The 27,364-nt window shown below is 42.0% G+C and overlaps 1 protein-coding gene across 1 annotated transcript in view; it reads left to right on the plus strand.

Annotated features, from left to right (window-relative positions):
* Positions 1-27,364, plus strand: part of lamb1b (laminin, beta 1b) — a 35,378-nt gene that overhangs the window by 2,959 nt on the left and 5,055 nt on the right. Inside the window, exons 4-28 of the mRNA XM_083906613.1 lie at positions 2,039-2,112; positions 3,975-4,163; positions 4,241-4,304; positions 5,623-5,825; positions 5,957-6,077; positions 6,796-6,984; positions 8,178-8,354; positions 9,345-9,457; positions 9,563-9,642; positions 9,822-9,957; positions 10,042-10,200; positions 10,286-10,419; positions 10,507-10,627; positions 11,533-11,716; positions 11,811-11,954; positions 12,059-12,290; positions 13,268-13,431; positions 13,558-13,782; positions 15,121-15,338; positions 18,451-18,547; positions 22,299-22,668; positions 24,897-25,081; positions 25,187-25,428; positions 26,194-26,394; positions 26,484-26,628. Of these exons, the coding sequence (XP_083762739.1) occupies positions 2,039-2,112; positions 3,975-4,163; positions 4,241-4,304; positions 5,623-5,825; positions 5,957-6,077; positions 6,796-6,984; positions 8,178-8,354; positions 9,345-9,457; positions 9,563-9,642; positions 9,822-9,957; positions 10,042-10,200; positions 10,286-10,419; positions 10,507-10,627; positions 11,533-11,716; positions 11,811-11,954; positions 12,059-12,290; positions 13,268-13,431; positions 13,558-13,782; positions 15,121-15,338; positions 18,451-18,547; positions 22,299-22,668; positions 24,897-25,081; positions 25,187-25,428; positions 26,194-26,394; positions 26,484-26,628 (4,167 nt within the window). The remainder of the gene's footprint in view (positions 1-2,038; positions 2,113-3,974; positions 4,164-4,240; positions 4,305-5,622; positions 5,826-5,956; positions 6,078-6,795; positions 6,985-8,177; positions 8,355-9,344; positions 9,458-9,562; positions 9,643-9,821; positions 9,958-10,041; positions 10,201-10,285; positions 10,420-10,506; positions 10,628-11,532; positions 11,717-11,810; positions 11,955-12,058; positions 12,291-13,267; positions 13,432-13,557; positions 13,783-15,120; positions 15,339-18,450; positions 18,548-22,298; positions 22,669-24,896; positions 25,082-25,186; positions 25,429-26,193; positions 26,395-26,483; positions 26,629-27,364) is intronic.

Raw genomic sequence — 27,364 nt, forward strand, 5'->3', positions numbered from 1 at the left:
CCAGAACTCTCTGCGCTTTTTGGTGATTTTAAGAAAAACTGCAAGTCATGTGAAAATGAAAACAACACACAGGGTTAGACGACAACCACAGCAACGTTTTGATGTAAAACATGTCTGTGTCGGTTGGAAACTGTGGGCAGGCGAAGAGTTTGTTTAGAGATTTTTGTGACGCACGCCAAACACAATCATTATTATAAAAATCTGAAAATGTTTAAAAAAAAAAGAAGTACAAAACGTAAACTGCGATTGTTTAAAAACCGTAATACGTATCAAAACTTTGACTGAGGTGAGAAAAGACCCCGAGTCCAGCGAGCCGTTTAAAGTTTTAACGACGTCTCTACGTTAAAGTATGACGACACTGTGAGACTCCAAAGTGACTTCCTGTTTGGCTCCTGCTGAGAAACACACAAACCTCTGTTCTCATGGGAACTCAACTCTGAAGTCTAATGACTAGACAAGATGATCACAGGGGGGGGGGGGGGTCTGGGGGGGCGGTGTCAGCCAATCACGGCAGGCCTGAGGGGGGGCGGGGCTTACAGGTGTGCTGAGGACAACAGATGTGCATCAACACAGACACACACACACACAGATGTCTTTAAAGTGTGGAATAATTGGAGCGAGTGATGAGAGACGGAGGTGAAGACAGAACGTTCGTGTCAGTTTGAGACACAGGAAGAAGAAGAAGAAGAAGAAGAAGAAGAAGAAGTCGTGTAATTATACGTCGACGTTGTTTAGCTATAAAAGCAGGTGTGTGTCGTAAAGAATCTGTGCAGGACGACAATAAAGCAACTAAACTCCTTCCATATGGAGGAAAACATTTGGAGCCGCAGGTAAATAAGAACAGCTACCGAGTTACCACTTTATTAGGAACGGCTATGCACTATTTAATGCGTTTTACTGTATATTTTCTTGGTTTTGTACACATTATATAAAGGTTTTGTTCCACCCCTCACTGTTAGGACAAGGTCAAGGATTGTTAAGGATTTCAACTTAAACTTAGCTTAAAGTTGGCTTAAAGTTAGCTTAAAGTTGGCTGAAACAATTGCTATCTATCTATCTATCTATCTATCTATCTATCTATCTATCTATCTATCTATCTATCTATCTATCTATCTATCTATCTATCTATCTATCTATCTATCTATCTATCTATCTATCTATCTATCTATCTATCTATCTATCTATCTATCAGCCTAAAGTTAGCTTAAAGTTGGCTAAAACAATTGCTATCTATCTATCTATCTATCTATCTATCTATCTATCTATCTATCTATCTATCTATCTATCTATCTATCTATCTATCTATCTATCTATCTATCTATCTATCTATCTATCTATCTATCTATCTATCTATCTATCTATCTATCTATCGATCGATCTATCTATCGATCTATCTATCTATCAGCCTAAAGTTAGCTTAAAGTTGGCTAAAACAATTGCTATCTATCTATCTATCTATCTATCTATCTATCTATCTATCTATCTATCTATCTATCTATCTATCTATCTATCTATCTATCTATCTATCTATCTATCTATCTATCTATCTATCTATCTATCTATCTATCAGCTTAAAGTTATCTATCTATTAGCTTAACGTTATCTATCTATCTATTAGCTTAAAGTTAGCTTAAACTTTGATTTCATGTAACTTCAGTTTGAGTTCACTTTGTAAAACTCGTACCAGTTGAACTTATCTCTTCAGTTCACACGTGTAGCAGACGTAGTTATTCGTAATATTATCCCACACCACATATCCCACATTACTCCGTCATAAACTGGACTCTGGACAGAAACTCTGTTCCCACAGTGATCATCACACTGTGGGAATCTGTCAGTGTCCAACAGCAGCACAGATGTCCACCATGCAACAGGAAGCTGCTTCCCTCAGGATTTCCTGCAGCCGTTTGGTCACCACTGACGTTTTTTTTTAAAATAGATAAATAAAGTCACTGTAACACAAAGCATCTGCTGTGCTTTAAGGCTGTCGGTGGTCAATGTTCATCCATGTTCCCCTTTGCTCGTTCTTCACCTGCAGGCGTGGAGAACGTCACCATCCAACTGGACCTGGAGGCCGAGTTCCACTTCACTCACCTGATCATGACCTTTAAGGTGCTCGCGCACACACACACACACACACGCACACGCACACGCACACACACACACACACACACACACACACACACACACACACACTGAGCAGCTGCAGAGCAGGAATGTGGGAAGTAGTTCTAGTCTCAGGAGAGCGGTGGGAACCAGGAAGAGGAGGGAGCGTCTGATCGCTGTCGTAATGGTCGACAGCTGGATCTGACGTTGTCATCAAAACACAAGTCAGACGCCACCTTCATGTCCTGTCTGTGCGTTACATTTAAAGGTCTTTTTAAAGCACCGTTGTCTGATTTAAAGGGATAGCTCGGAATTTTGGACATAAGACTGGATTTTTCAACTCAGCCGGTGTGATGGAGACGTTTTCAAGAAATTTAATTCAGTTCTTCTAGTTGCCGAGTTCGCTGATGCTATGGCTAGCGCAAGTCAATGATACAAGTTAGCGCGGCATTAAAAAAAAAGTTTTTAACCTATGTTTGAATTCACACGAGAATTTTATGTAGCTTTAATAAAATCTATCTATCTATCTATCTATCTATCTATCTATCTATCTATCTATCTATCTATCTATCTATCTATCTATCTATCTATCTATCTATCTATCTATCTATCTATTAGCTTAAAGTGATCTATCTATCTATTAGCTTAAAGTGATCTATCTATCTATTAGCTTAAAGTGATCTATCTATCTATCTTAGCTTAAAGTTGGCAAAAACAATTGCTATCTATCTATCTATCTATCTATCTATCTATCTATCTATCTATCTATCTATCTATCTATTAGCTTAAAGTGATCTATCTATCTATTAGCTTAAAGTGATCTATCTATCTATCTTAGCTTAAAGTTGGCAAAAACAATTGCTATCTATCTATCTATCTATCTATCTATCTATCTATCTATCTATCTATCTATCTATCTATCTATCTATCTATCTATCTATCTATCTATTAGCTTAAAGTGATCTATCTATCTATTAGCTTAAAGTGATCTATCTATCTATCTTAGCTTAAAGTTGGCAAAAACAATTGCTATCTATCTATCTATCTATCTATCTATCTATCTATCTATCTATCTATCTATCTATCTATCTATCTATCTATCTATCTATCTATCTATCTATCTATCTATTAGCTTAAAGTGATCTATCTATCTATCTATCTATCTATCTATCTATCTATCTATCTATCTATCTATCTATCTATCTATCTATCTATCTATCTATCTATCTATCTATCTATCTATCTATCTATCTATCACGTTCACCGCAGTGACACAAAGTGACCACAGGGGGCAGCACTAGAGCAGCAGGCTCCTGTGTTTCCATGAGCTAAAATCGCTGGTTTTCTCAACGGGCTTTGGTGCGGGGAGTGACAAAATAACTAAGGAAAATGCAGGAAATTCTGCCTAACAATAAAATAAAGCACCCGTGATATTCTTACGATAGTTTCAGATGTCCGTTAAAGGTGCATTACGTAATAAATCTGAAGCAACTGGCCGTAAAATCCGCCGAATAGGTCACAGACTCAGAAATAATGTTCATATAACAACAACAACAAAAGTACAGCCAAAATATTTGCATTAAAAAAAACCGCACATTTTTGTTTATGTTTTTAAATCATGTGGCGCCACCTACCGCCATCTACCAATCATTGCAGTCGGTAGAGTCTCAGCTGCAGAGAAACCACGGGTTACGTCTGAGCCACAATGGCGGAGAAAGCGAAACCTAAAAACACCTCGGTGTTTTGAATTGAGAGTGTAGTAACCGTTTTTGGCCACATTCTTACACGTGGCGCCTTTAACTCTCACTTATATACGTAAGCGTACGACGCAAACATGGAAACTCTCTCTTTATCCCGTGTCCTCGCAGACGTTCCGTCCGGCCGCCATGGCGATCGAGCGCTCCATGGACTTCGGGAAGACGTGGCAGGTTTACCGCTACTTTGCGTACGACTGCGGGGCGTCGTTCCGCGGCGTGACCCCGGCCCCGATGGCCAAAGTGGACGACATCATCTGCGACACGCGCTACTCCGACATCGAGCCGTCCACAGAGGGAGAGGTGAGTTACTTTTCACGACGCTGTTATCTGTTTCGCGGTGAGTTCACGCAAATGTTGAAATGTGACATTTTTGGCAGGTGATTTTTCGGGTTCTGGACCCGGTCTTTAAAATCGATGACCCGTACAGCCTCAGGATACAGAGTAAGTTTATACGTTTTATCATAATTATAGAGCTCGAGTTTACAGATATTTGGCTTTTTTCTTCTTTTTAATGTAAATAATTTAGTGACATTTAGCCGTGCTCTTTAAACGGCCTCTTGTTTAAAAGGGTTAGGGTTAGGGTTACCCTTACTCATTAACTGTCAGTCAATTTAGTCAAAAGTGAATATTTATGAGAAATATGTAAGATAAATCCAAATGTGGTGACATGATAAAATAATTTTTTAAAAAGTCGTTAAGAAGATTTTCACTTATATATGAAAAAGCATTGACATATTTGTAAGAAAATTCTCAAATTAAAGGTGCAAACGTGATGTTTTTGTCGTTTTTGATCAAAAATTCCATTAAAAAAAAAAAAAAAAAAAATTCAAGAAAGTACGATATTTTCTCGAGAAAACATAAAACAAATCATTTCTCAATTTTTTTTTTTTTTTTTTCAAATTTAAAAAATCTAAAATTAGCAGGGTGATTTGACCTTGATTTGACATTTGTAAGAAAATTCTCAAATTAAAGATGCAAACGTGATGTTTTTGTCGTTTTTGATCAAAAATTCCATTAAAAAAAAAAAAAAAAAATTCAAGAAAGTACGATATTTTCTCGAGAAAACATAAAATAAATCATTTATCAATTTTTTTTATTTTTTTTTCAAATTTAAAAAATCTAAAATTAGCATGGTGATTTGACCTTGATTTGACATTTGTAAGAAAATTCTCAAATTAAAGGTGCAAACGTGATGTTTTTGTCGTTTTTGATCAAAAATTCTATTTAAAAAAAATAAATAAAAAATTTCAAGAAAGTACGATATTTTCTTGGGAAAACATAAAATAAATAATTTCTCAATTTTTTTTTAAATTTGTTTTTTCTTCAAATTTTAAAAATCTAAAATTAGCAGGGCGATTTGACCTTGATTTGACCCTGGTGTGGAGTTAAAGGTCAAAGGTCACTGTGTGCTCATCAGCACTGGGGCGATTTACAGTCATGATTATCTGTGCGTTGTCACGGCAACAGTGAACCAGAGCAGAGCATCGGGGGGGGAGGGGGGGGTTCACAGGTCTGACGCAAAAAAAAAAAAACCGCCGTGGAAAGAATTTCACATGTGGACGTGACAATACACACACACACACACACATACATGAAGGAACTTCCTGAGTGTGTTTACATGTACTTATATCTTTGCGAGGTCCAATATAACTGCTTTTCCGGGGTTAAGACCTGGTTTTAAGGCACTCGGGATTGTTTTATGTCTATGACGTGTCCTCTTCTAAGATATAAAAACAAGTATTTGTGTGTGTGTGTGTAGACATGTTGAAGATCACTAACCTGCGGGTGAAGTTCGTCAAGCTCCACACGCTCGGCGACAACCTGCTGGACTCCCGCGACGAGGTCAAGGAGAAGTATTACTACGCCCTGTTCGACATGGTCGTCCGCGGGAACTGCTTCTGCTACGGCCACGCGTCCGAGTGCGCCCCCATCCACGGAGCCCCGACGGGAGCTGAGGGCATGGTACCAAAACACACACAAAAAAAACAACAATAAACAACATTTTAAACACAAAGGAGTTCAAATTTATTGATTTATTTTATTTAATCCACAGTTTTTACCGTAAATGAACTTATTTTTTTGTTTGCGTACAGGTGCACGGCCGCTGCGTGTGCAACCACAACACCGAGGGACTGAACTGCGAACGATGCCAGGACTTTTACAACGATATACCGTGGAGACCGGCGGAGGGACGCAGCTCCCACGCCTGCAAGAGTGAGAAGACACACGCTTAAAAAAAAAAAAAAATGTCCTCATTCACTTAAAAAAGTAGTAAATGAGAGGGAAAAAGAAGCTAGTTTTAGCAAGTTAGCTCGACCTAGCCTAACACTAAAGAGCGGGAACTAGCTTCTCTGTCTCTGCCCAAAACTCATTCATACTCGATACTTGTTTTGCGGCACGTTTTCTTTCATTCCAAAATACAAACCTTTATTCTACTTAAACTCAAAATATGTTGATAAAAACAATAGCGTCATCTGCATTTTGCTCACACCAACGAAAACAGCCAAACAAAAGACACGCTAACCACGCATAACATATGAATTACCATAAAACATCATCGTAAGATCACTTGAATTAACTAATTAAGCAGATTAGGTTCACAGATTGATTATTTTGGTCATTTTTACGCAGCAATAACCTATTTTAGCTTCAATTAGCTTAGCAGAGAGTGGAAAGAGCGGGAAAAAAATGCTCCGTCTTTGCCCAAAGTTTATCTACTAAAATTCAAATTTTTGTTTTGCAGTACATTTTCTTTTATTAGACCTATACCTAATATATATTGACAAAAAGGTATATAGTCTATACACGATGCATTTTATTACAATTTTCTTGATTCATACATTTTTTGTCATATTCTGCTGCGCATACAATTATGTCCAATTTTATCGCTTTAACGCATCCGAATGAATAAACTTCCTTCTTTCCTGTCCAGAGTGCGAGTGCAACCATCACTCCGCCTCGTGTCACTTCGACATGGCCGTGTACAAGACGACGGGCAACGCGAGCGGCGGCGTGTGCGACGACTGCCGCCACAACACGGTGGGCCGACAGTGCGAGCAGTGCGCGCCGTTCTTCTACCAGCACTCTGATAAAGACCTGAGGGACCCCAACGTGTGTGAACGTAGGTCAACTCTGCATGACCTTTGACCTCTGACTGACCCCGGACCCTCTGTGTGTGTGTGTGTGTGTGTGTGTGTGTGTGTGAGACCATCTGGAGCTGCAGTCAATGACTGTGCTCGTGTCTTTGAAGTAAAGAGCAGACAGTAGACGTTAGATTATAGTGACCGACTAAATACAGGGTTTAAGTGGAAATAGTGCTTTAAAATAACAAACCACCTCTTCTTTTTTTTTACCTTTGTACAAGACACTGCTGTTCATTCTGACTCAAAAATGACGTGTATAATAGTACTTACTACTTTGGGTGTATTCATGAGCCCGGGAGGATAAAAACCTAATGTTTTCCCCCATGTTTTTGTGATGAACCACCACTAAAAATAGCTTTAAAATAAGCTGTAAAATACCTGAAGTTTTAATTACAAGTTGTCAGTTTTATTTGGTCATTTCTGTCTTTTTTTAAGTCAAATTTAATCAGTCACATCAGGTGCGCTAGATTAGCTTGCTAGTTAGCACAACGAGTTACACTAACACTGACCACAGAGAAAATGGACTAGATTAGCTAACCAAACGAACATCAACCACAGAGAAAATGGACTACATTTAGCTTGCCAGTTAGCACAACTTGTTAGACTAACACTAACAACAGAGAAAATGGACAAAATTAGCTTGCTAGTTAGCACACATAGTTACACTTACACTAACCATAGAGAAAATGGACTAGATTAGCTAGTTAGCACACCTAGTTACACTAACACTAACCACCAAGAAAATGGACTAGATTTAGCTTGCTAGTTAGTACAACTAGCTACACTAACACGAACCACAGAGAAAATGGACTAGATTTAGCTTGCTAGATAGTACAACTAGCTACACTAACACCAACCACAGAGAAAATGGACTAAATTAGCTTGCTAGCACACCTAGTTAATTGGACCTTTGACACTGTGTTGTCCTTCTGGTGTTTGTGAACAGTGTTTGTGTATTATTTTATGATCCTAAAATTGCCTAGACTAGCTTGTTTGTTAGCACACCTTGCTATAACGCCAGCAGTAGTAACCTGCTGCAGTAGCACTAGATTGTTGTCATATTATTGTGTCATTTGTGACTGTATTGTATCGTGAGTCGCTAAGACTTAAGAAATTAGCATCGAGTTTCCAACACAATCGTACTAATGACACATTGTTCACGCGTCCACAGCGTGCAGCTGTGACCCGGCCGGGTCTCTGCAGGGCGGACTGTGTGACGCGAGGACCGACGTGGCGTTGGGTCTGATCTCGGGTCAGTGTCGCTGTAAAGCTCACGTGGAGGGCGAGCGCTGCGACCACTGCAGACAAGGACATTATGGGCTGGGAGACGGACCTGACGGCTGCCTGGGTGAGTCACACTTTAGTTGTTCTACTGCAGATGTTGAGTTACATTTAGATTTTGTTGAGATTAACTCAAGAGTTATTCACTTTTACTGATACAGTAACTCATATTGATCTTTTTTCCCATATTTACTGCTTAATTCACAACCTGAAATCTATATATTGTACGATAAGAAAGTAATCTATGAAAGATTATTCAGATTACAAAATGAAAATCGCCTGTAAACTGTATATTAAGATGATTTTCAATGGATGAATCCATTAACACCCATCCAAAGTTCTTGACATTCAAAAAATAAAGGCATTTATGGCTTTTCCATAAAAAAAAATAATCCCATAACCTCCACAGATACAGTCCCATTTGTTGGAAGTGTCTGGTTTATCTCTTTAAATATCAGTCAGAAATTATATATTATGCACTAATTTTCACAACTTTTCATTGTAATCTGGGTGGCAGGAGTTTGTCATCTTTAAAAAGTGGGATCCAAGTTGGGAAAATAATGGATTATTCCATTAAAAATGGCTTAATTTCATCAGGATTAAGAGTTACATGATTTCTGACCAAGAAGAAAGTGCCTTTTTCTGGTGAACTTTTACATAAAAACCTTTTTAGTTACACTAACATTAATCACAGAGAAAACGGACTAAATTAGCTTGCTGGTTAGCACACCTAGTTATGCTAACATCAATCACTGAATAAATGACTAAATTAGCGTGCTAGCACACCTAGTTAATAGACCTATGACATTGTGTTGTCCTGAACAGTGTTTGTGTTCCAAATAATATGATCATAAACTAGCTTGTATGTTAGCACACCTAGCTATAACGCTAGCAGTAACCTCACAGTGAATGGACAAGATTAGCTTGTTTGTTAGTTGTTCGGAAGTGTCTTGTTTATCTCTCTTATCTCAGGAGCCTCTTTAAACTTTTAAATAAAAACCTTTCTTGAAAACACTCAGTATGTTTGTTTTGTGTTGTTGTTGTTGTTGTTGTTCAGCGTGTACGTGTAACCCTCTGGGAACTCTGCCCGGAGGAAACTCCTGCGACTCGAGCTCAGGAAGGTGCTACTGCAAACGCCTCGTGGACGGACACAACTGCGACGAGTGTCTGGTACGAGGAAATCTAAACACTGGAGTGTCAGCGCGACGACTCTGGATTGTGTCCTGCTCTCTGTGTTTGTGTTTGAGACCTTTTTGTCCTCTTTTTGTCTCACAGCCACAGCACTGGGGACTGTCCAACGACATGGACGGCTGCAGACCATGTGACTGCGACCAGGGCGGGGCTGTCAACAACAAGTAGGTTTTTAGCAATTCATCAATCACAGGGCCGTACCTATGTTCCTCGGGGTCCTATGTTCCCCGCTTTGTATGTGACCCGGCCGGGTCTCTGCAGGGCGGACTGTGTGACGCGAGGACTGAATGTGCGTGTTAGGTTGACCTTCTATGAAGTGGCTAAAATCTGATTTTGTCCACAGCTGCGACCCTCTCTCGGGACAGTGCGTGTGCAGGGACCACATGTTCGGACGCCGCTGCGATCAGGTCGAGTCCGGCTTCTACTTCATCGCGCTCGACCACTACACGTACGAGGCCGAGGACGCCAAGCACGGACCCGTGAGTCGCTCGCCGAAGGCGTCATCTTCTCTCACGTTGCGTACAAATGTAAATAACACGTGTTTGTGTTTGTGTTTGTGTCAGGGCGTGACGGTGGTGCAGAGGGCGTATCCCCTGGATCGCACTCCGACCTGGACCGGAATGGGTTTCGTGAACGTGCCGGAAGGCGCCTACTTGGAGTTCTTCATCAACAACATCCCAGACTCCATGGACTACGACATCCTGATCCGCTATGAACCACAGGTGACACACATTTACGCCGTGAACGTGATCACAATTTATGGATTCAACCCTTTAATCGCACCTTTATGAACGCGTGTGTTGGCAGCTGCCAGAGCAGTGGGAGGAGGTCAACGTCCGAGTCCTGCGTCCCGTCGACGTCCCTCCAAACTACTCTGGTCACTGCAGCAACTCCATCCAGGGTGGAGACCAGCAGTTCATCTCTCTGTCGCCTGGATCCAGGTAACGCACGGCGAAACCACCGCGTGACCGCGGCGATCGCGTGATCACGCGCGCACTTGCACCGACTCTGTTTTGCTGTGTTTTCAGGCACGTGCTGCTGCCGCGGTCGGTGTGTTTCGAGAAGGGATTGAACTACACGGTGCGCGTCAGTCTGCCCACGTACTCGTCAGACAGCGACGTCCAGAGCCCGTACACACTCATCGACTCTGTACGTACACACACACGCACACAGTTCCAAAATACGGGCAGAAAAACTTTACAAATTAATTGTTTTTTTTCTGCTTTCTCTGCAATTGTTGGATGTGTCTGGTTTAAATATCCGTCAGAAATGATGTATTATGCACTGATTTTGACAACTTTTTGGGATCCAAGTTGGGAAAATAATGGATTATCCCATTAAAGATGGCTTAATTTCATCAGGATTAAGGATTACATGATTTCTGACAGAGAAGAAAGTGCCTTTTTCTGGTGAACTTTTACATAAAAACCTTTTTAGTTACACTAACATTAATCACAGAAAAAATTTACTAAATTAGCTTGCTGTTTAGCACGCCTATTTATGCTAACATTAACCGGGACCGTACCTATGTTCCCCGGGTCCTATGTTCCCCGCTTTGTATGTGACCGGGGAACATAGGACCCTTTCTCTAACCCTACCCTTTTTCAAAAAAAGGGTCCTATGTTCCCCTGTCACATACAAAGTGGACCTTTTTTTGGGAAAAACGGGGAACATAGGACCCGGGGAACATAGGTACGACCCCCATTACCCACTGAATAAATGACTAGATTAGCTTGCTAGCAAGTTAATAGACCTTTGACATTGTGTTGTCCTTCTGTTGTCTGTGAACAGTGTTTGTGTTCCAAATAATATGATCATAAACTAGCTTGTTTGTTAGCACACCTAGCTATAACGCTAGCAGTAACCTCACAGTGAATAGACAAGATTAGCTTGTTTGTTAGTTGTTTGGAAGTGTCTTGTTTATCTCAGTAGTTTGTCCTGAGATAAACAAAAATATTAAAAAAATATAAATCACACATTCCGTGATGTTAGGGTTTCATTTTTGAGAAAAGGGTTCAAGGGTTTACACCCTCCCTCCCTCTCTACGTCAATAGCTGGTGCTGATTCCGTACGTCAGGGAGATGGACATGTTCGGGATCGACGGCGACGCGGCGTGGGAAACGTTCCAGCGATACCGATGTCTGGAGAACAGCCAGAGCGTCGTCAAGAGCCCCATGACGGACATCTGCAACGACTACATCTTCAGCGTCTCCGCGCTGCTGCACGACGGAGCCATGGGTTCGTACCAACACGTCAGCGCTTCCAAAAAACACTGGTTCCTGTACCAATGATTGCCCTTTTTTTTTTTTTTCTACCTCACCTTATTTCCCAGAATGCCAGTGCGACCCTCAAGGTTCTCTCAGCACCGTGTGCGAGGCTAGCGGAGGTCAGTGTCGTTGTCGGCCCAACGTCGCCGGCCGGAACTGCGACCACTGTTCCCCGGCCACGTACCAGTTCGGCCCCGCCGGCTGCAGACGTAAGTGTTCCGGACGCCGTCGACGCGCGAGCGTTTTTTTCCCGTGCTCGTTCGAAGACAAAAATCTGATTTTAAAACATCTCCCTGACTTCCCTTACGTCAAGCTTGCGAGTGCGACCCTCAGGGATCGGTCGGCGACCTCTGCCACGAAGCGACCGGCCAGTGCGAGTGCGTCCCCGGAGCCATGGGTCGCCAGTGTTCCCACTGCCTGCCGGGTTTCTGGGGCTTCCCTCACTGCAGACCCTGCCACTGCAACGGCCACAGCGACTACTGCCACCCGCAGACCGGAGAGTGTCAGGGCTGCGGGGACTTCACCACCGGCCAGCACTGCCAGAGGTACGTCCGCGGTCTCCTTCTGGTGGAAAAGATTGTTCTGCAACATTATTTTTTTACCGTAATTTGTATCAGCTGATGGTTCTGTAGACAATTAGGACCGGTGCTAATCTTGCTTAAATGAAGGTCTGCAATTGCCTCGTTTCCAGAACCAGAACGGTACCTGAACGTTCCATTGCAGTAGGTTGTCCAGTTGTGGTAGAAGCCAAAGATTGGAATGGTTCGGACCGGTTATTGTGGTACTATTCTGAATGGGAAATACATACCGTACACTCTTAGAAATAAAAGTGCTCAGTAGAACCATATAAGGTTCTTCGGCTTGTCCTCATAGGAGAACCCTTTTTGGCTCCAGGCAGAACCTTCATAAAAAGGTTCTACCTAACCCTTTTGGAGGGTTCCACCAAGAACCCCTTTAAATCTCTTTATTCAGGAAAGGGGTTTTAAAGGGTTCTCTGGATCAAAATGGTTCTTACTGGAACCATTAGAGTTACCAAGGGTTCTTGGTAACTCTAATGCTTTCAGAAGCAAATGGTTCCAGGTAGAACCTCAGCCTGTGTAGAAGGACCGTTTTGGAACCTTTTTCAAGGGTTCTTGGTAACACTAATGGTCCCAGTAAGAACCATTTTGATCCAGGAAACCATTTAAAACCCCTTTCCTAAATAAAGGGATTTAAAGGGGTTCTTGGTGGAACCTTTTTATGAAGGTTCTGCCTGGAGCCAAAAAGGGTTCTCCTATGAGGACAAGCCGAAGAACCTTATATGGTTCTACTGAGCACTTTTATTTCTGTACGGTATGTATTTTCCATTCAGAATAGTTCCACAATAACCGGCCCGAACCATTCCAATCTTTTGCACCCTTCCCTTGGGGTACCAGACTAAAATGGTATGGTCCAGCTTTTTGGAGCGACAGAATCACTGCCGGGCCCCTTTTTTGGACCACGTCTGAGAGTCTTTTTTTTTCTATTTCGCCCCCTCCTTCAGGTGTTTGAATGGTTACCACGGAGACCCAGAGCTGGGTTCGGGCAGCCACTGCCGCCCCTGCATGTGCCCCGACGGGCCGGGAAGCGGACGCCAGTTCGCCGACAGCTGTTACCTCCTGTCGCACACGAGCCAGCTGGTGTGCGTGTGCAGCCCCGGCTACAAAGGTAAACGTAAACACAGTCGATTTGTTTTTCCGCGTACTCGGAAGTTTTTGATCTCTTCACCAAACCCAAACACTTCACTTCCCCCCCTGTAATTAGCCTGCCATCTTTTTTCCCCCCTTCTTCCAGGTGCCAGGTGCGACGAGTGCACGCCGGGTTATTTCGGGAACCCCCGGGTGCCCGGCGGGCGCTGCATGCCCTGCCAGTGCAACAGCAACATCGACATGCAAGACCCGGGGTCCTGCGACGCCCAGACGGGCACCTGTCTCAAGTGCCTGTACCACACCGACGGCTACGGGTGCCAGCACTGCAAACTGGGTTACTACGGCAACGCTGCTACGCAGAGCTGCAGGAGTGAGTAAAGCTGTGGACGAGGTTTTGGGGATAGTTTTTAGAAGCTTGAAGACGTAGCCAATCCATGCTTCTTTAAGGGTGAATTCCAATTCCGTGCTTAACCCTCGATCTCAGTCCCGATTCTCAGAAGAATTAAGTTGAGGGGCAAGTTTAAGGGCTGTATCGCCCTCAATATTGAGATTTTCCAAGACCTACCCAGAATGCATTGCGTGTTTTGACATAACAAAGATGGCGCCGAAAGCAGCAAAAACAAGTATGCTACAAGTTAAGTATTTTGTTTGTTGTTTGAAAAAGAATGCTGCGCTAATCTTCTATTAAGCTAAACTAAAAGCCAAGCTTGACCAAATTAAAGGCTGAGCAAAATTAAGCGTTAGGGTTACAAAACTAAACCTACAATAAACTCAACTAAAAGCTAAGTTAAAACTACTTCAAGTAAGATTTAAGCTAACTTAAGCTAAACAAAAGCAAAAAACAGATAAAACTAAAGCCTAACCAGATAAAATGAAAGCTAAGCCAAATTAAGCTAAAAATAAAAAAAAAAGGTCTAAATTAAGCTATTTTTTTAAGCTAGCTGTTTAACATTGAAGTGATTTTGTTTTCAGACACCGTGACGTCATTCACTCACAGTTATTCTGTTATTCTGCCCCCTACAGTCTGAAGACGTATCTGCATTTAAGGGGTGTCCCACATAAACTAAAAGCTAAGCTAAATTAAGCTTTAAAAAGAATGCTGCGCTAATCTTCTATTAAGCTAAACTAAAAGCCAAGCTTGACCAAATTAAAGGCTGAGCAAAATTAAACGTTAGGGTTACAAAACTAAACCTTAAATAAACTCAACTAAAAGCTAAGTTAAACCTACTTAAAGTAAGATTTAAGCTAACTTAAGCTAAACAAAAGCAAAAAAAACAGATAAAACTAAAGGCTAACCAAATAAAATGAAAGCTAAGCCAAATTAAGCTAAAACTAAAAAAAAGAGGTCTATTTTTTAAGCTAGCTGTTTAACATTGAAGTGATTTTTTTTCACTGTGACGTCATTCACTCACAGTTATTCTGTTATTCTGCCCCCTACAGTCTGAAGACGTATCTGCATTTAAGGGGTGTCCCATTTCTAAGTGACAAAATAACCCTCAACACTTGGTTTTGAGGCCCAGTTAAGATTAAGGGTTGAGCTTGAGGGTTAAGATAGGAATTGGAATTGGCCCCAAGTCTATAATAGCGTATGTCGACTTTTTCATCGCAGTCAGACAGACGAGCCATTTGCTAAGTGAATAGCTCGCAAACGGCCACAACTTCCACAAAACTAAACATATTATTCGAACCCCTAACATCTTCTGTGCAGAGTGCATGTGTTACTCGGAGGGAACCGTACCTCGGGCTTGTTCCTCGCCCGACGAGTGTCAGTGCGACCAGCACACGGGTCAGTGTCCCTGTCAGCCCAACGTGGTCGGGCAGAACTGCGACCGCTGCGCCGCCGACACGTGGAACATCACCAGCGCGACGGGCTGCGAGCGCTGCGACTGCGACCCGGTCCACTCCGTCGGCTCCTCCTGTCACGAGGTGAGATGTTATGCATATTTATTTTAAACATTCCATACACATATTAAAGGGATACTTCACCGATTTGAATGTGGCTTTGTATTGAAAAAAAACTGTTTTCCCTTACCCAAATGTGCCCTACTGTGAGTCAAATGACACGTTTTGCATCACAGTAGGGCAAATTTTGAAATGGAAAACAGATTTTGTTTACAACTCAGGGAAAAACTGAGGGAGGGAAGCACATTTTCTAAAAAAATACTACTGCTATTCTTGCAATACAAAGCCACATTCAAATCGGTGAAGTATCCCTTTAAGGCATTGGTTCTCAAAGTGCGGCCCGGGGGCCAATGGCGGCCCGCAGAAACATTTCTGGCGGCCCGCAATGAATTACAGTTGATAGTTTTAATCCAGGAGCTACTAAGCTTGTTAAATGTTTATTTAACAACATTACTGGATACAGACCAATAAGTGTAAACAAAAATACTGGGTATTTACCTGGTTTCTATATGGTGAATTTTAGTGTATTATTGGGTTATAAGCTGGTAATAAGCAGGTAGCTACAGCCCCCAATTACTAGCTATTTACCCAGTAAATATATGGTAACAGAAATGTGTTACTTGGTATTAACCTGTAATTAGAAGGTAAGAACAATGGCCAAAATACTGGGTAATTACCCAGTAAATTATAAAGCGTTATTATATTAACGCTTAAATTACTTAAACCTAAACCGTAGAACTGCAATCTGGTCATTAAAATTATTACAAATGGGATTTCTTTCTGTTTTTGTCCCTTGGTGGCCCTCAGTCCAATGTTGGGTTCCTAAATTGGCCCTCAGGTATCAACACTTTGAGAACCCCTGCTTTAAGGTTATAGAAATCCCCCAGTTTTATTTTGAATTGAAAAAACAGACTAAAACTTTCCAGTCATAAAGAAAAAGACGGAGTCGAGGCATAAACACATTATGTGACGACAGTGAGACGTTTTCTTTAGAAGAAATGTATTAAACAGATGTGATATTCTGTACGACTCGCATACCATGACAAAACAATTCCTATTTCTTTTTCACAGTTCCATATTATCACTGCACATAAAAGTAGCTACTGCTAGCTTCTCTTAGCGTCATAATACGACTTATTTACAGGTTCGTGTATCTTGTGAATGATTAAATGGAGCAATGTTGAACATTTTTTAACTGTGTTTTGTGTAAATTGCTTCATTTTCCCTGTGCTTCTGTGAGTGAAATCACATTCACGTGTTTAAGCTAACACTACAAATCACAAACGTAGCTCTTGCATACGGTCGTTCTCTTCGTTGCCAATGTGTTTTTTTTGTTGTGTTTCAATCAGCAATTAACAACGATGCCATCGTTTTAGCAAAATTAGCAACTCTCGCTAAATAGTTGGCTAAGACAAAGCTCAGTCAGGTTAAGTCTCTGAGCTAATGTGCTAACGCGGAAGACCTGCTTTGTTCACCAATGCTGCAAGAAAAACTGTTAAAATTGAAAAATCACATCACTTCACTTGGCAAATTCAACCCATGAGCTATACTGTTTGTTAGACAATTAGCGTCTAAGGGCTAATGTTTCGTAGCTTCCTGTGTAGACAGTGCATATCCAGGACTTGGCTTCCGTCTGTTTTTTTATAGTTTACACCATAAAACAAATAGCAAGTAGCAACCGACCACTTACCTGCGAACAACCTATGCTAGCTCAAAAAACCGCCAACATAGAAATGTTAAGATTTGCAACTTTTTGGCTAACCATATGAATGCAGAGCAAGTAAAAAAAAAAGCATTTTGTTGAGTGTTTTTCTCTCCAAACTGACCTTTTGCCTGCCAAGAACCGATGCTAGCTAAAGGAAATAAATAAAACAACACATGTAGAAATGTAAAACCAGGAGATTTAAGACTAGCAAGTTTTTGGCTAACTTTGATTAGCAGCTGTCTGAATATTAATGCAATTTCAAGTGAAAAGCTGGTCATTAATGCATTTTTGTGAGCGGTGTCCTCTCCAAACCTATGCTAGCTCAGAAAAGATCAACCAAAACAACAACAACAACAACAAAAAACATGTAGAAATGTAAAATAGGAAGATTTATGGGCCTAAATATGTAATAATGAATCTTGTCATACAGCTACAGATTTTGTACATTGATTTCCAGAATCTGTTAATGGTAAATAAACTGTATTTATAGTGTTTTTTTAGGCTTAATAACTACCCAAAACAGTTTTATTTAAGTTTTCTTTAGTTGAAAAAGTACTACAGCCCACTTTGGGCTAACTTTCTGACATAAAAATGGCCAGTTTTCATCACAACATTTGTAGGATTGAGTCATAACCGTTCGGTTCTTCGTCCGACATCTGCATCGTTTCTTGCATTAGCGTCACATTAGCTGCTTCTGTCTCTTCTGTGTGAATACGACGCGCGGCTTAAGTGAATCCCAAGCGCTGCTGCTGCCAAAAGTCTTTTCTCTATGAGCTCGGTGAGTCACTGTGACCAAACCCATCCAATCACAGACCGCCGTGTTTATTCCTCTGTGATATATGGACTCCAGCTGCTGCAAACATAAAGAACACAATCGTGTCCAAAGTCATTTTGGGTTCTTCTGTGTTTACTGGACGTCCTCCAGCAGAGGAAGGAAGTCTGAGAAAACACTGAGGAATAACTGCAACACGCAGAGAATTCAGTCGCATCAAAACTACAAAAGCTTCATTGTGTCGGCTGGTGAAAGAAAAGCCGGAAAATAGAGAAACATCAGGCGAAAAAATATCAGCTGCTTTTACATCAAAGAGTTTATTTTGAACCTATTGTTGATTATTATTATTTTATCTGTGGTTTTGCGGTCATTTTGGCGGGAAACTTTGCGTGGACGTCAGGTCTGGCGAAAATGCGATATAAGGTGAAAACGGAGGCAAAATTGAGTTCCGCCAAATTTCCCGAAACTCGGTGGGAAGATGTCATAGACCAAGACGAACAAAAAAGTCAACCGTAACCATGGCCTCAACTCAACAGGAAGTCGTCCATTTTCGAATTTTGGCACCACACGTAAACGAGCTAACTCGTCCGAGCGCTTGTTAGCGATTTGTACGAGTTATTATTATTATTATTATTATTTGTTGTTGTTTCTGTCTCTAGGTCACGGGACAGTGCACGTGCAAACCTGGCTTCGGTGGACGGACGTGTCGCGAGTGCAGAGAACTGTTCTGGGGGAATCCAGAGGTCAAATGTCACGGTAGGGTCGTCCTCGCCTGTCAACAAACAAACAAACAAACGAATCCAAGATCAGTTAGAAAACAGAGATTTTAGAGAAGTTTCTTTGATATTTGTTGGAGTTTAAGACACATTTTCTGGAACTTTTGGCCTATTGAATGGACCTAAAGTTCGGAATTGTTCCGGGATTTGTTGATTATCTGACGGTTTAAGCCGCTGAATCACTGGTCAACCGATTAGCGCGCAGTTCGCTCCCAAAATGCAGTTTCTGTGTTTACAAAAAGCTGACGCGAGACAAAACTTTTACATTTCTTTAACGCTGCTGAATTCACAGTTTATAAAAACATCGTAAAAACACCCTCTGCCTTCATTTTTTCGGCCCGACATCAACAGAAACCGTTGCATTCTGTTTCCTGGGAAGTAATGGGGGGAATTCGGAACAGGCGTGAGTGGGCGGAGTCAGTCCGGTGGTTGCCGGGGTTACATCGGGTCCAGAGGGAGCGAACGTTAGGGCGTGAGTGAATGAATGAATGGATTAGCAGCTGAAGATCCAGATGTTTCCCTCAGCGTGTGAAACATCCATTCTAAAACGCGTCCCCATGTCAGAACGACGTAAATACCGAATCCCCTCTGGTTTGCGTCTGTGTGCGTTTGCGTAAATAAATCCTAACAGCGAGGTTTCACCTCAACGTCCAAAGATAAAGACAGACTTTACTCGACTGTGTTCTACCGACTAAAACAGGATCAATCACTCTGGTGAGGAGTTCTATACGTAAACACACACATAACAGACATTCTTAAAGTATATACGTATATGTATAAGGAACAGGAACAGACACCAGGGTGTCAAAAATATACATACATCATCATTTTAACTATAAATAATACAATAAAACTCACGTATACAGTCCATAATATACATATAATGTGAAATGTAGATACATAAAAAAAGAAAAATGGATCCAAAGTGAAATAAAAAGATAAAATAATACACATTTTCATTCTTTTTGGACCAAATCTTAGTCCTAAAACTTCCTAAAGTTCCTCAGAAATGAGCTTCTGCCTCATTAGGACCAGGTCTTGGTCTCCACGAGGACTCCTGGTCCTGACAAGGTCGGTGTTTACGACAGAAAAAAACTACTGTTAAACTGTTAAAATTCACATCGCTTCACTCAAACAACCCAATAACCTATGCTAGCTAAAAAAAAAGCATGTTGATATGTGAAACAAGGACTTTTTTGGCTAACGTTGATTAGCATCTGTCTGAATATTAATGCAATTTCAAGTGAAAAGCTTTTCAAAACCGATGCTAGCTCAGGAAAGATCAACCAAAACAAAACAAAAATAAAAATCCTAAAACTTCCTAAAGTTCCTCAGACGTGAGCTTCTGTCTCACTAGGACCAGGTTCTGGTCTCCATGAGGACTCCTTGTCCCGACAAGGTCAGTGTTTATGTCCTAGCTAGCTAAAAAAATCCATGTAGATATGTGAAACTAGGAGATTTTTTGGCTAACGTTGGTTAGCAGCAGTCTGAATATTAATGCAATTTCAAGTGAAAAGCTTTTCCAAACCTATGCTAGCTCAGGAAAGATCAACCAAAACAAAACAAAAATCCCAGTCCTAAAACTTCCTAAAGTTCCTCAGACGTGAGCTTCTGTCTCACTAGGACCAGGTTCTGGTCTCCATGAGGAACTCCTGGTCCTGACAAGGCCAGTGTTTATGTCCTAGCTAGCTAAAAAAATCCATGTAGATATGTGAAACAAGGAGAATTTTGGCTAACGTTGGTTAGCAGCAGTCTGAATATTAATGCAATTTCAAGTGAAAAGCTTTTCCAAACCTATGCTAGCTCAGGAAAGATCAACCAAAACAAAACAAAAATCCCAGTCCTAAAACTTCCTAAAGTTCCTCAGACGTGAGCTTCTGTCTCACTAGGACCAGGTTCTGGTCTCCATGAGGAACTCCTGGTCCTGACAGGGTCAGTGTTTATGTCCTAAAGAGGCAACAAGAGCTCACAGAAGCCGACTCGCACTCGGAGAGAATGAAGGGAGGGAGAGTCTGGGAATGACCTCTCATGAGAACCAGATGTTCTCCAGATCTCCCAGGCCTCCCCGTTCTGGGTCAACACCCAGAGGACCCAGGAATCCTGGATCCTTTTCCCCTGAAGCCGTTAAAGCAGCTGGAACGTTTCCAAACCCCCGGCACAGATGATCCGGGCCGTGGATCGGAGTGGCCTCACAGGGGAAACTGTGTGGAACTAATACAGAGATATGTGTGAGAGAGAGAGTGTTGATGAAGAAGAAGAAGATGTTTTTCACGGCTTTATCTCGCCGTTAGACGGAGTTTTCCCACGGGAAACCAAATTATCTGGAACCCGTCAGGTGGTACGTCTCAGCGGTGCAGCCCATAATCACGGAACAGCGTAAAAAAAAAACCTTCACTTTCGCCTTCTTCATAAATCACGCAAACAAACAAAACAAAAAAAAAACGCAGCAGCTCTGATTTCTACATTCCATCAGCGTGACTCACAACAAACCTCTTTCTGAGATGGTTGAGATGATTGTGGTCCTGGTCTGGGGTCAGTTTGACCTTCACGGTCTTGTTAATGTCGCGGTTTGTCTGCTGAAGATGTTTATTGTTCTTCTTAAAGTGAGTGTTATATATATAAAAACAAAATCATTATTATTATTCTTCTTATTGGCTGGGAATCACAGTCAATACACGCAATAATGGACATACAATCAAAACATTCATCATATATATAATAAAAGGCTTAAACAGGGACAGGAATTGTAAAACTAGCATGGCTATAATCTTCGATTGGTTATATAATATAATCATTTATCTAAATGTATTTTTAATGTAATATAGGAGACATTTTCAAGGAACCTCACAAATAATCATTGAAACAATGTAAAAGCTATACAGTAAATAAAAACACTAGCTGTAATAAAAACAAGTTAATTCTGTATTTATTAGCAATAGCTATAATCTTAGATTGGTTATATAATACAATAATAATTAGTCTAAATGTATTTTTAATGTCATATAGGAGAGATTTTCAAGGAACCTCACAAATAAAGCTGATAACATCATTGAAACGATATAAAAGCAATAAAGTAAATAAAAACACTAGCTGTAATAAAAACAAGCTAATTGTGTATTTATTAACAATATAGCTATAATCTTAGATTGGATGTGTTATACAATAATCATTTATCTTAATGTATTTTTAATGTCATATAGGACACGTTTTCAAGGAACCTCACAAATGAAGCTAAAAGGCGTTAAAATAATGAAAAACAACAACAATGTAAAAGCTATACGGTAAATAAAAACACTAGCTGTAATAAAAACAAGCTAATTGTGTATTTATTAGCAATATAGCTATAATCTTAGATTGGATGTGTAATACAACAATAATTTATCTAAATGTATTTTTAATGTCGTATAGGACACGTTTTCAAGGAACCTCACAAATGAAGCTAAAAGGCGTTAAAATAATGACAATGTGAAAGTAATCCAGTAAATAAAAACACTAGCCGTAATAAAAACTGGAGTTAATTCTGTATTTATTATATGTAGTCGTCTAATTTTCTCTCAGGTTATTGATCAATAACACCAAAAATATGTTGCGTACTGCACCTTTAAGTTAGAGCAAAATCACGGCAAGTGTCGAAACTCTTAAAGAATCAATGTTTACAAAAATAATTTACAAAAAAAAGTCATATTAACTCACTTTTCCCGGATTTGTCCTCGTCTTTTCGTCCCCCCCAGCGTGCGACTGCGATCCCCGCGGCATCTCCAGCGAACAGTGCCACCGCGTGACGGGCGACTGCACCTGCAGGGAGGGCGTGTCCGGCCCGCGCTGCGACGAGTGCGCCCGCGGCTACAGCGGCGCGTTCCCCGACTGCGCGGCGTGCCACGGCTGCTTCGCCAACTGGGACGCGGTGGTCGCCGAGCTGACCAACCAGACGCTGCGCCTGGAGGACAGAGTCTCCGAGCTCCAGACGAGCGGCGTCACCGCGCCGTACAAGGAGCTGATCGCCAGCCTGCAGAAAAACACGGAAGCCGTGAGGGAGATCGTGGAGAGCAATCCCGCGGCGGTGAAGCTGGAGGAGATCCAGGAGCGGATGAACCAGATCGTGTACGTTTAAAAACACACACACACACACAACTGTAAATGGTGCATCATCCCCCTTATTGGCAGCCTTCGGTTGGTGGACGTCCAAATAGTGGTCCGACACTTTTAACTGTGAACAACAGAAACATCACCTTTTTCGTACTTTTATCCTGTTTCCACCAAGTGGTAAAGTTTGGTACGGTACTTTGTCTAACGTTGTTGTTGTCACAAAAATAACCGATCCGTATCATCCCACTTTTTGGCAGCCTTCGGTTGGTGGACGTCAAATAGTGGTCCGACACTTTTAATTGTGAACAACAGGAACATCACCTTTTTGGTACTTTTATCCTGTTTCCACCAAGTGGTAAAGTTTGGTACAGTACTTTGTCTGACGTTGTTGTTGTCACAAAAATAACCGATCCGTATCATCCCACTTTTTGGCAGCCTTCGGTTGGTGGACGTCCAAATAGTGATCCGACACTTTTAACTGTGAACAACAGGAACATCACCTTTTTCATACTTTTATCCTGTTGCAACCTAGTGGTAAAGTTTGGTACGGTACTTTGTCTGATGTTGTTGTTGTCACAAAAACAACCGATCCGTACCATCCCACTTTTTGGCAACCTTCCAATAGACCTGATATCACAGTGATTCGACACTTTTTTGGCACTTTTATACCCATTACAACGAAACAGTTAAGTTTGGTAGAGTTACGCAATTATTACGTTTTTATTGTCTCAAGTTGTTAATGTCACAAAAATAACTGATCCGTAACATCCCACTTTTTGGCAGCCTTCGGTTGGTGGACGTCCAAATAGTGATCCGACACTTTTAACTGTGAACAACAGGAACATCACCTTTTTCGTACTTTTATCCCGTTTCCACCAAGTGGTAAAGTTTGGTACAGTACTTTGTCTAACGTTGTTGTTGTCACAAAAACAACCGATCCGTATCATCCCACTTTTTGGCAGCCTTCGGTTAGGGGACGTCAAATAGTGATCCGACACTTTTAACTGTGAACAACAGGAACATCACCTTTTTGGTACTTTTATCCTGTTTCCACCAAGTGGAAAAGTTTGGTACAGTACTTTGTCTAACGTTGTCACAAAAACAACCGATCTGTACCATCCCACTTTTTGGCAACCTTCCAATAGACTCGATATCACAGTGATTCAACACTTTTTTGACACTTTTATCCCCATCACTACAAAGAAGTAAAGTTTGGTAGAATGTGATGCAATTATTCCTTTTTTATAGTCTCAAGTTGTTAATGTCACAAAAATAACTGATCCGTATCATCCCACTTTTTGGCAGCCTTCGGTTGGTGGACGTCAAATAGTGGTCCGACACTTTTAACTGTGAACAACAGGAACATCACCTTTTTGGTACTTTTATCCGGTTTCCAACAAGTGGTAAAGTTTGGTACAGTACTTTGTCTGACGTTGTTGTTGTCACAAAAATAACCGATCCGTATCATCCCACTTTTTGGCAGCCTTCGGTTGGTGGATGTCCAAATAGTGATCCGACACTTTTAACTGTGAACAACAGAAACATCACCTTTTTGGTACTTTTATCCTGTTTCCACCAAGTTGTAAAGTTTGGTACAGTACTTTGTCTGACGTTGTTGTTGTCACAAAATAACCGACCCGTACCATCCCACTTTTTGGCAACCTTCCAATAGACTAGATATCACAGTGATTCGACACTTTTTTGGCACTTTTATCCCCATTATTATCATCAAGTGGTAAAGTTTGGTAAAGTTGTACAATTATTGCATTTTCATTGTCTAAAGTTGTCACAAAAATAACCGATCCGTACTATCCCACTTTTTGGCAACCTTCCCGAGAGCTTAGTAACACAGTGGTCACTTTTTTGGTACTTTTATCCCCATTACTTTCAAGTGGTAAAGTTTTGTACAGTTATGCAATTGTTTTTACGTTTTCATTGTCAATAGCTTAGGTTATGAAAATAACCGATCAGTACCATCCCACTTTTTGGCATCCTTCGTCCTCTAGGGTGGATGTAAACACTGTTTTCTGATTGGTCGACAAAGAATAGTTAGATTCTGGCAACAAAGAAAATGGTCGTCAAAGGTTGTCAAGAGAACCAAAACAACCAAGCCGTACCATTCTTGTGTCTTCTGTTGCGGTAACTAGCATAGCACAAGGTGGTCAGTGGTACCATAGTGGTCAGTGGTGGACAGAGAATCGTCAGTTTGGGGTGATTAACTTCCTGTCACCGTCTCTCCTCAGTGGTTTGATGTCCTTCCTCAACGGGAAGCTGAACACGACCGAGGAGAACCTGGACCTGTTCCACGATGAAGTCAACGCCACCGACGCGAACCTGGACGCGCTGACGGACGAGGTCCAGCGGCTGGAGGGCCAGGTCCGGGATCTGAGGCAGCAGGTGTCCGACGCCAAGAACGCCAACCTCCAGGGTGAGACGGAGACAGAGACAAAGACGGACGGTGGTGTTTGAGGTTATGAAAACGCGCGTCGGTACAATTCCATGTGTGTGTGTGTGTGTGTGTGTCCTCCCTCAGGTGCCATGGACACCATCGCAGACGCACACACTCTGTCGCTGACGTCGGAACTCCGCGCCAACACGTCCACCAGCAGCCCCGGCAACACGGTGGAGCAGTCCGCCGCCGTACGGAAAGCCGCGGAGGACAAACTGAGCGGCAGCCAGAAGGAGTTTGAGCGCAAGCACCAGAGGAACGCGCAGAAGGTGAAGAAACTGAGCGACGACCTGGACACGCTTGACCTGACGCCGCTCAGCGAGAAGGTGAGAGACACTCTGGACTCTACGGGGCCAATTCCAATTCCGATCTGAACCCTCAAGTTCAACCCTTAATCTTAACTGGCCCTCAAAACCAAGTGTTGAGGGTTATTTTGTCACTTAGAAATGGGACACCCCTTAAATGCAGATACGTCTTCAGACTGTAGGGGGCAGAATAACGCGAAAGAAGCTGCGTCCAGTCTGTCAGTTAGTTATAAGATGATACTCATACAAATACCACAACCACGGACATATTCAGCTGACAGTTACCACACACCACGGCTTATTGAAACGTAAACGATAGCGAACGATCGCGTGTCCGCACCGGCCGGCTATTGACAAAAGATCGTAAAAAAAATATATAAATGTTACGCAACAATGACGTCAGTAATCCATAATATGGGCCTAAACTAAGATAATACAATGGTTTTCATCATTTTTATATCTCTATTAACAAAGAAAATACTTCATTTGTAGCGTACTCGTTTTTCGCTGCTTTCGACGCCATCTTTCTCATGTGAAAACACGCAATGCATTCTGGGTAGCCCTTGCTCCCAAGGGTGGTCTTGGAAAATCTCAACATTGAGGGCGATACAGCCCTTAAACTCGCCCCTCAACTCAATTTCAAATCTGAGAATCGGGACAGCACTTGGACTAGAGGGAGCGCATTTTTGAGATTGAGGGTTAAGCAAGGAATTGGAATTCACCCCAACTCTCCGTTGTCCGTTTCTGGAGGCAAATCTTCAAGCTTTCATTCGTTTGTTTTTGCAGACGTGTGGAGGCGCAGGTGAAGGCGACAGCTGCTCCGCCTGCGGCGGCCTGGGCTGCGTCGCCGAGGGCGGAGCTCCTCGCTGCGGAGGAGACGACTGCAAAGGCGCCGTCGCGACCTCGCGCGCCGCCCTGAAGTCGACCAAAGACCTGGACCACAGGATCGTCGAGGCGATGCAGGAGGTGGACAAGCTCTCCAGGATGGTGAGGGTGTAAGGGGAACGTGGTTTGGCGTTGTTTTGTTTGTTTTCACGTAGAAAAAAACCCCCCTGACGACCGATTATCCGTTTCAGGTGTGGGACGCCAACGTGCGCGCCAACGAGGCCAAGGCGAACGCCATGGAGGTGCTGCTCAAGTCCAACAAGAGCAAGGAGCGAGTGGAGAAGAGCAACGAGCAGCTGCGCGACCTCATCAAGGAGATACGGGAACTTCTCACCAGTGAGCGCTTTGCTAACAACTAACACCTTTAGATTTAGAGCTTTGAGAGGTTCGTTCACGCCGCCATGTCCAAAGGAACCTCCCGATCTCCTGCGAGTGATCACGTTGTTCTTCTTACAACCAGCCAGAGTCGCCCCCTGGTGGCTATTCACTATATTATTACTTCCAGGTCGGCCTCATCTGGAAAGCTATTTCCGATTCCTGGTCCGAGTCGCCCCCCCCTGGTGGCTAAATAACAGAGCTACGTCCTAGGCTTCACTTATCATAATGTATTTTTAACGTAATATAGGACACATTTTCAAGGAACCTCACAAATGAAGCTAAAAGGCATTAAAATAATGAAAAACAATGTAAAAGCTATACGGTAAATAAAAACACTAGCTTTACAACGACAAAAACTGACGTTTACTGATGATACGAAGCTGTCAAAGTTCCCGTCGCATTTAAAATCTACAGAGATCGTGCAAAATATATCGTAAAAACTTGACAGAATCAAGAACTGGAGCTCCGGGCGTCACGTGACTCCGTTTGTTTTACGCCGCCAGGTCGGCAGGAAAGTTCCATCTCGTGATCTGTCTCTCAGGAACTTTAGAGATCCAGTAAAATGTCTCGGTCCCTTGTTCCCGAATACGAATCGATCCACTGTCTTCATTTTTGATGAAAATAGCCAGAAAAGAGACGCGTTAGCTGGTCAAAATGCTGCCCTAACATCGTATCTTCCTGTAAATGAGCTTAA

The sequence above is a fragment of the Microchirus variegatus genome, assembly GCF_963457635.1.
Source record: "Microchirus variegatus genome assembly, chromosome: 20".
Lineage (NCBI taxonomy): Eukaryota > Metazoa > Chordata > Actinopteri > Pleuronectiformes > Soleidae > Microchirus > Microchirus variegatus.